General features: G+C 41.8%; 1 protein-coding gene across 1 annotated transcript in view; it reads left to right on the top strand.

Annotated features, from left to right (window-relative positions):
* The window catches only part of BRS3 (bombesin receptor subtype 3), a 15787-nt gene extending 12715 nt beyond the window's left edge, over nt 1-3072 (top strand). Inside the window, exons 3-4 of the mRNA XM_017859806.1 lie at nt 810-1161; nt 2595-3072. Of these exons, the coding sequence (XP_017715295.1) occupies nt 810-1161; nt 2595-3008 (766 nt within the window). The 3' untranslated portion in view covers nt 3009-3072. The remainder of the gene's footprint in view (nt 1-809; nt 1162-2594) is intronic.
* The last annotated feature ends 6123 nt before the right edge of the window (nt 3073-9195 follow it).

Raw genomic sequence — 9195 nt, 5'->3', positions numbered from 1 at the left:
AAAATTTGAGGCTCCAAATGTTAAAAGTGATGCTTTAAAAAGCCTAAAAGAAGCCTGTAAGTAATCGATGTTTGGCAGTACCCGAAGGAATAGCTTCTTCAGATTCTAGAATCTGAGAGGAGGAAAACCTTTCCCTGTGTCTTTTTAAGATTTTTGCTTTGACTGGTCTTATATTCTATTTGAGGGCAGACTGGCTTAATGACTATAGATTTTAAGGTGGATTTGTTTGAATGAGGAGGCATCTCTGTAACAGCACAGGACTTCTGATTGCAACTTTGCCTCGCCCTAAATCTGTCCACTGATCAGCTTGGGCAACGAATTAACACTTATAAACAGGGAAGAAATTAATCCTCTCCTCTTTACCATATAAACCCTTGGAATTCTTCTCTAGGAAGGTTGATAACTGTTCACTCATGAAGAAAGGAAAATTATTTCAGTTTAACATCAGTCACTGATACAAAAGGAAGTCTTTTAGAACACTTAAGGTAATACCCAGGTGGTGAATCACACATGAAATCATGCTGATAAATGTTTATTTGTCCTAAATAGTCTATACATAAAATTATAAAATTGCAAATCTGGAATATCTCATAGGAGTGAATAATGGAAAAGGTGATTAGCATAAATAAAAATATTGGGATGTATTATGTGCATTTAAAACCATAGCCAATTCTAGTTAGTTAATGTTGACTTTGTTATATACATATGCATGCAGGGTAGAACTGGATGACCACTAAGGTCACTTCTCACCCTAAAATTTGGTAACTTTGACATTTATTTGGACCTTGCCTCTGATTATGTGTTTCTAGATACAAGGCAATTGTGAAGCCGCTTGAGCGACAGCCCTCCAATGCCATCCTGAAGACTTGTATAAAAGCTGGCTGTGTCTGGATCGTGTCTATGATATTTGCTCTACCTGAGGCTATATTTTCAAATGTGTATACTTTTCGACATCCCAACAAAAATATGACATTTGAATCGTGTACCTCTTATCCTGTCTCTAAGAAGCTCTTGCAAGAAATACATTCTCTGCTGTGCTTCTTAGTGTTCTACATTATTCCACTCTCTATTATCTCTGTCTATTATTCTTTGATTGCTAGGACCCTTTATAAAAGCACCCTGAACATACCTACTGAGGAACAAAGCCATGCCCGTAAGCAGGTATGTATTAATCAGTACTCATGCAAATCTAGTTTGAACTTAGAAGTGAAGTTCCTACTTTTGCACAGTGAGTAACTATGTATCTTCCTGTGCATAAATGCAATTGCAGTGTAGTATTTTTGTTGTGAGCATAGGCTCCAGTTTGAATCCCAGCTCTATCACATAATAGCTGAGCAATCTTGAGCAAGTTACCTAACCTTTCTGAGCCTTGGTTTCCTCATCTGTAAAATGAAGATGATTACTAGATGATATAGATGAAATGCTTAGGTGCTGAGTAAGTATTTCAATAAATGGGAGGACTATTACTATTAGAGAAGGGACAAGTAGTCAAAATTTTTTACCCTATGGAATAGTGGGGAACACTGCATAAGATGATACTATGAAGAAAAGCATCTTTTGTTTTAGAAAGTGTAACAGAACAAAAACACATAGCATATAGAACTGGCAAGAATCCATAACACTATTCAATGCAAACCACTTACACACAGATGAGCAAACTGAGGTGGGGAGGAGGGAGGGGAAAGAGTGGAATGCAAGTAGCACAAGAACACGGTGACTCACAGAAGTTTGATTAAGAGCACTGCAAGAGCCAGGTGTGCCCCCCTCTCATAAATATGGGCAGAATAAAAGGAATGTTGCCAAAACATAGTTCCATTTAATTAAAATATTTTCTAACTTCTGGGGAAGGGGGAGAGATGATTCCATTTACCCCTTGATCAGTACACAGAAAACTGTGCCTTTTTTAGAGCTAGTCCATTCAGTTAGTTTAACAATGGTGCTCATGAGACTGAAGTTGCATATTTAATGCCCATGTGAACCAGTTACCTTTGCTTTATTTGTGACCACGGGCTATATATTCACCTAACTTGGCTCATTTCTCTTATAATAGATGTAGGTAGGATTATATTCGCATACAAAGGACAGCATATTTTGGGTTTATTTCTTTGACTATATGGTTAGAATTCCTATAGAGTAAAAACAATTTTAGATACAAGCTTGGCAACTTTCGTAGACCTCAAAAGAATATTCTGACCTAGCCAGCTTCTGCTGATGCAGTGAAAGCAGTTTTGTATAGCATCTCTCTGTTTTCAATTACATTAAATTTTGGAGAATTCCATGGCATTCTTTGAGTTAACTGCAGATATCCTAGAGTATCTTGAAATTAGGGGGGAAGGTGTATCTGAATTAATGAGTCCAGGATCAGAGGTTACCATGCCAATTGACTTGCTGTGTTATATAGTCACAGGCTGACTTCCTGCACATCCCAGGCAGTTAGCATACAAATGCATGTTCAAAGGGAAATCAGCTGTAATTAACTGTAAATTTCTATGTAAATTTATAGAAAAACTTTTTTAAATCTCTTACTGCTAAATGATTTTTTTTTTTGTTTTGTTTTGTTTTGTTTTGTTTTGTTATGTTTCTTCCCCCTATAGATTGAATCCCGGAAGAGAATTGCCAGAACGGTATTGGTGTTGGTGGCACTGTTTGCCCTCTGCTGGTTGCCAAATCACCTCCTGTACCTCTACCATTCATTCACTTCTCAAACCTATGTAGACCCCTCTGCCATGCATTTCATTTTCACCATTTTCTCTCGGGTTCTGGCTTTCAGCAATTCTTGCGTAAACCCCTTTGCTCTCTACTGGCTGAGCAAAACCTTCCAGAAGCATTTTAAAGCTCAGTTGTTCTGTTGCAAGGCAGAGCGGCCTGAGCCTCCTGTTGCTGACACCTCTCTTACCACCCTGGCTGTGATGGGAAGGGTCCCGGGCACTGGGAACATACAGATGTCTGAAATTAGTGTGACCTCGTTCACTGGGTGTAGTGTGAAGCAGGCAGAGGACAGAGTTTAGCTTTTCAATGAAAAAAGCTGTTTCTCCTCCCAGCCTGTGTATCCAACTCTAAATTGTGGGTAGGTGTATGATGTCCAGATTTTTGTTGTTTCAAAAGTGTGTTGAAATCTTAGGAGTGAAGGATCCCTATGAGTAAGTAAAAGACAAATCATTACTTTCTTCAAAGTACAAAGAGTAATGTCATCAGGCTTTCTAAATAAAATGAAGCCCCACTAAGTGCAGAAAGACAAGTTTATATATGCCAGTGAATAGTAAGGGAAGTCGAATGGGAAGGAAGATGTAACAAACAAGATGAAACTTAAAAATCTCATTTGTTGTGTAATCACATCTGTGATGCTTCTAATTCCTCATATACTGTGATTTGCATAAAATTGTGTTTGTGTTTACTGTGTGGTGTAAATCTAGAGATACTTTGTATGTGAAAAGGGGATCACAAAAGAGATAAAGCATCTCTTATGCTATTTTCTTAAAAATAAACCTTCACAGAATGGCTGCCCTTTTCCATTCAACTCAATTCCATTGTGGCTGAATCTGTGCAGTTGAAATGAAAATGTTTTGGAGTCAGCGAGTACAAAGCACTGAGTAAGGATCTGGGGCACACTGCTTGCCTTACTGGGTCAACACTTACTGATTTAACGTAGTTTCAACACTTACAACTGCCATGGATTAATAACTGGGCTAAGTTATCATTCACAAATACTATTAAGAACTTGCCTTATTCCGTGAACCCAGGAGGCGGAGCTTGCAGTGAGCTGANCCAATCAGGTTTTAGGACCAGAAGTAATGAAAGAGAACTCTGTGACAACAGAAATAATTATTACATAGCTCCAAACACACCCACATGTCGAATTATATTATTCTATAATTGATCTAACCCAATTAATGTATAACAAAGAAATCCATCCGACTTCCTAGTGCAAAAGTATAAAAGTAGAAACTGTGGTCATTAGAGACTTAAAGATTGAGAGTTCTGGTCATTCAATTTTCAGTTCTTAAATATACAAACAGATTTTGAAATTGAGTAAGAGGCAAAAAGTTTATGCACTTCATATTTCTCCCATTAGAGAGATCACCCCAAGTTCCCCGGATGATTTGGGCATAGGTGCCCAAGAGTTCAGTGAATCTGGCTTACCAGGGATTGAGATACATAGGGAGGACAGCCAGCTCCAGGAAGGTTTTTGACATATCTATCACAGCAGAGAATACTTTTTTCTTTAATGACGACCCACAGAAATATCTGTTGCACCTCAGTATCAGGAAAAGAAACCCCATGATCCTCTTGGAAGAACTGAATTATTTCTATCCTAAGTGGTTCTCAGAGTATGGTCCCAACCAGCAGCATCCTCATCACCTGGGACCTTGTTCAAAATGCACATACTCAGGTCCCACTCCAGACCTACCAAATCAGAAGCTCTGGAGGGGAGACCCAGCAATCTGTGTTTTGATACGCCTTCCTGATGATTCTGGGGAAACCAAAATTTGAGAACCGCTGTCCTGCTTGCCGGTGGCCGAGAATCTTAGAACCAAATTGGCAGCTTCTCTCTAGCAGCTGCTTTCTAACCCCTCTCCCCACCACCTGAGAGGTAGAGGTGCTTCAGCACCCTTAGACACCCAACTCCTTAGAGATTTAAAAAAACATTTTCACAATACCAACTAAATTGAGCTGTGAACCAGAAAACACAACTTCAGAAAATTGGTAACTTACTCATCCAACTTCTAATACTTTTTTGAGTTAAAAGCTGCGTTAGGATTGTATTGTAATTCCTTAATCTAGAACCAGGTAGTTGTTTTGAAAATCTTGGATGATAATATTGACTGCTTAAGTACTAAAACAAAAAAGGATTTCATCATTTTGCATAGGCCAAGTGCCTACCTAAAATGATTAACAAGACATGGTTATCTTTTGCTAGTGAATTATAAGGTTGTAAAAGAAATATAAAAGCAAATGCATTTAAATTATCTATCATGAATCACTGGTTAGCCTGGAAATCTCTTGTTCTTTGGTTAATAGAACACGCAGAAAACCTAAGCCTACAATGCCAAATGAGCAAATATGGCTCATTGTCAGGAACTGAGTGTTTTCATCTCTTGTCACTGATTTTAACCTTTCAGAAGCCAAAGAGAATCTGTGTTTCATCAGTTCTGTTGAGAACTTGTGAGACTTTGGGTGAGATACTTTCCCTACTCTGGACCTCATTTCTGCCTCTGCAAAATGAGAGTATTTGATTTTGTCATGTCTAGGGTCACTTCCATCTCTGATATTCTGGGACCCTGGAATTCTAGAGATCTAAGACCCCACTGCTCCAGTATTACTCCAACACAACTACTCTCTCCTGACCGCTCCTGATCAGAAGGAAGAGGGAGAAGAAAAGTATTCCAGTGGCTGCAGCCTGCTGAAAGCATGAGTGAGATTTGGAAATTCAGATAATCTCAGAAATCACATGCAAGCATTACAGAACTTACAAAACAGTGCTGCGTGGAGATCGGCTGTGGTGTGAATAGTGAGACATGGTTTGCTCCTTGGTAAATGATACACAGGATTCCGAGGGAGATTTTATCATCAGTTTGCTGAGAACAAGATGTGAACCCTTTAAGGAGCCCTTTTCTGTAGAGACAATCTTAAAGAACCTGCCCAGTGTATGAAATTACTAAAGTGTATATATCTGAAAGCTTAGGAACTTGGGTTTATGCAAACACTCCCCGCACCCCATTCCCATTAAAGGCAGTTATTTAGCTGAGTGATTCGAGCTGTGGCGATAACTTATAAAGGGTGGGGATAGGTGTGGTTTGGGGACTTAAACCACATCTGTCTTCCACCCTTCATGAAATTAAGCAGGTAATTGATTCAATTCATCCACTTCACTTTCTCTGAAGAACTGGTTGCCCCTACTAAGTATAAAGAACAACCTTTGTTGTTCCCCTGTTCACTAGCTAGCCAAATACTTTGCTCTTTTCATTTTGCTCCCCAGACTACTTTCTAATATGGTTATATTTATGAACACCTCACTACACGGTTTCTAGCTGAGACATTATGCATTGCATTTGATAATTTCAGAGAATATTTCTTAGCAGCTTCAATTACTAACTACACTCCAACTGCTAGCCTCCTGCTCCCAGACAGTGCCCCTCCACGAACACATACATATAAAATACATGGTTATGTTTTCTGTAAAAGTAGCTTATCTGGCTGGTACTGAGGTGATTGCCTTAAATGTGTACTTCTTTCAATTGATGTAAACATCATCTACATGCCCGTCATCCCCGAAGTCACCGATGGCATTTCTTCATCTGCAAATAATGATTTTCATTCTTAAAAGTTCTTTTGTGTCAGGAGCTTGAGCAGTGATGTTCTGTATTGTTTTGTTTTGGAATAAGGAAGGTTAGGTTCCCTTTAACCATTTCTAGAGAGAAAATCCTAAACAGCCCTTTAAAAAAAAAACATGGCATTAAAACAGACCGTCAAACAGTAAAAGTGGTTTTATTAGGACATTTAGAGACAAAGCAACTGGTGCTCTGCCTGGATTTTTCATCTCTTAAAGGTTGTTTTGGCCGGGCGTGATGGCTCATGCCTGTAATCCCAGCATTTTGGGAGGCCGAGGCGGGTGGATTGACTGAGGTCAGGAGTTCGAGACCAGCCTGGCCAACATGGTAAAACCCTGTCTTTACTAAAAATACAAAAATTANTCTCAAAAAAAAAAAAAAAAAAAGGTCAGAGGGAAGGATGAAGCACATATTCAAAGAGAAGTCAGCTATGTAGATTCTTCCTAGGTCCAGCATCCCTTTATGTGGCCCATCTACATTGCAGTCCCGGAGTTTCAGTAGCCACGCCTATCTTTATAACCCACCCACCCCCCTTTTTTTGTTACCTCAAGTGTTTCTATAACTTGCAAGAAAAAAAAAAACTTGAAAAAGACAGGTCACAGAGACAAAGATGCTTTCAGATTACCTCAGTCACTAGGGAGTTATTCTATGAATACACAGGGAAATGAGAAAAAATAGGAACCAGGCCTCATAGAGACCACAGCATGGTGCAATTAGAACTGTCAGATCTCACGACCAAACAGAATGCCACTGCAAGTACAATGTGTTTACTTCTCAACTCTACTACCTAACTAGTATGGTGACCCAGTGACTCTCCTTCGCTGCTTCAGCTGCTCCTCCGTGGGGAACTTCTCCATAGCAGGCCTCTGTTCTGCCTTTTACCTTCCCTGGGTGTATCTCCTTGCTTCTTTGCTACTCTGACTACATCTCTTTATGTTCTATACTCAAAACTTCCTGGGAGAGGCTCTTACTGGCTCAGTCAGTCAAATCCAGCCTAGAACGCAGAGCTACTCTGCCAGGTCACCACACAGGCCCTGGGCAGCCTTTGGGCCAGGATGGTTGGGTGACATGGGGCATAAGCATAAGAAACCCTTTCAGTCACCTGCTCAAAAGACGGTTGTAGTAAAGCGGCACTCAATGACATGTGCAGTAGGATGGTGTCACATATTGTCACCTATGCTGTGAACTCGGGAATGAAACGTGAGCTCAATAACACATTGCTGAAAACAGCTGTATGCTATTTTTGGATCCAGGAAAAAATATTTAGCAAAGTTTAAGCCTAATAAAACTCACATTACCTGTATCATAAAATGTACACAAATTCAGTTCTCCGAGTTCCTACCAGAACGCGAACTTCATGAAAAGAAATATTATTTTAAAAAACTAACCCAAACTATTAAAACTATTGTTATCGTTGAAACCATAGATTCACACAGCGGGTACGTGGGGAGCCAGGATTTTCTAGAAGTAGTACTCAACTGCTATGTTTAGAAGTGAAGGTCACTGGAATAGTGAAATAATTTCTTCTGGGAAGGATTTCCCCACCCTCAAGCCTGGGTTGTGATATTTATGGTTACACTAATGAGTTCCTCATTATTTTAAATGAATTAATATTTTTTAACGGCCGCTTTAATTTTTGTGCAGAAATACTGGTAAGTATAATCCACAAACAAACTTTTTTGGGGTCTTCAATGTTTTAGTGTAAAGAGGACCTGGGACCAAAAAGTTTGAGAACTGCTGACCTCCAGCATCTCATATCTGTCATTTGCCAACCATCCTGTCTCCCCTGAGTTGTGCCTGTCTTGTCGACTCCTGGGTCGCCAGAGCCTCGGTGCAGAACCCTGCACTTAGTAGGGGCTGGATAAATACTTGCCCAACTTTAAAATATGGACCTTTTCATTTTCAGCAATGAGTGTAATTCCTGAAAACAAAGTTCTGTTTAGAACAAAAGAATGCTGTGTCTTTCTAAAAGAATGACAAAGAAGCGGAGTTTGCCGGCCAGTAAAGCTGGTGTTTACATTGGGATGTTTACATTTATGTTTAAGTTTCAAGTTCGAAGCTCCAGCGCCACTGAATCCTGCAGTACAAGAGGCAGGCAACTGCTGCCCCTCCCATACTTCCCATGGAGTCAAACTCCAGCCAGAGGAAGGTATGAGACCGATAAAGGAGAAGGCTGACGCCAGAAAAAAAAATTGGCCCTTCTACCCCTCATTCGTTCATTCATTCGCTCATTCCGCATTAGACCCCAGAGCCGGTACCAGGAGCTTAGGCCACCAAGATGAACAATATCCGGTGTCTATCCCAGGGAGTCGGAAAGAAACAAGTAAAAGACGCGGTTCCTGCGCAGGGGAGGGGCCTTTGGGCGAAGGAGGCGCGTCGTTTTCTTCAAGCCAGAGATATTTGTCCTGCCCGCCCCACCCACTCCCCCAAGATGGCGTCCTCGCGACACCCGCCCGGCCACCTCCGCGAGGGAATATTCCCACGCCTTCCTTCCGTCTCCCTCGCGGGCCGGCCGATTCGCCGGGAACCTCGTGGACCTCAAGGCCCTTGAGGCGCCAGGGGATCCCAGTGGCCCTCGCCCCGCCCCAAGGCTGACCCCGGTGGGCTTCGACGCGCGGCAGCAGCGCTCCCCCCCTCCGGCGCCCCGCCTCCCCGGGTCTCGCGCCGCGTGCCGGCGTCGGCGCCTTTTGACGCCATAGTGGGCGTGTCGGCGCGACCCGCGACGTCGCGACGCCCCGATAATGGCGGCTGCGTCGGCCTGAGCAGGGCTTAGTTTACAAGTAATATTCCTGACGTTGGCCGCAGGGAGCCGCAGCTCGCCTCAGACCCGGGCGGCGGCGGCGGCGGCGCGGCGGCGGCGCGCGCC

The sequence above is a fragment of the Rhinopithecus bieti genome, unplaced genomic scaffold, assembly GCF_001698545.2.
Source record: "Rhinopithecus bieti isolate Rb0 unplaced genomic scaffold, ASM169854v2 scaffold_52066, whole genome shotgun sequence".
Classification (NCBI taxonomy): Eukaryota; Metazoa; Chordata; class Mammalia; order Primates; family Cercopithecidae; genus Rhinopithecus; species Rhinopithecus bieti.
Note: the sequence above shows the minus strand (reverse complement) of the source record. Positions and strands in the feature narration are given on the sequence as shown.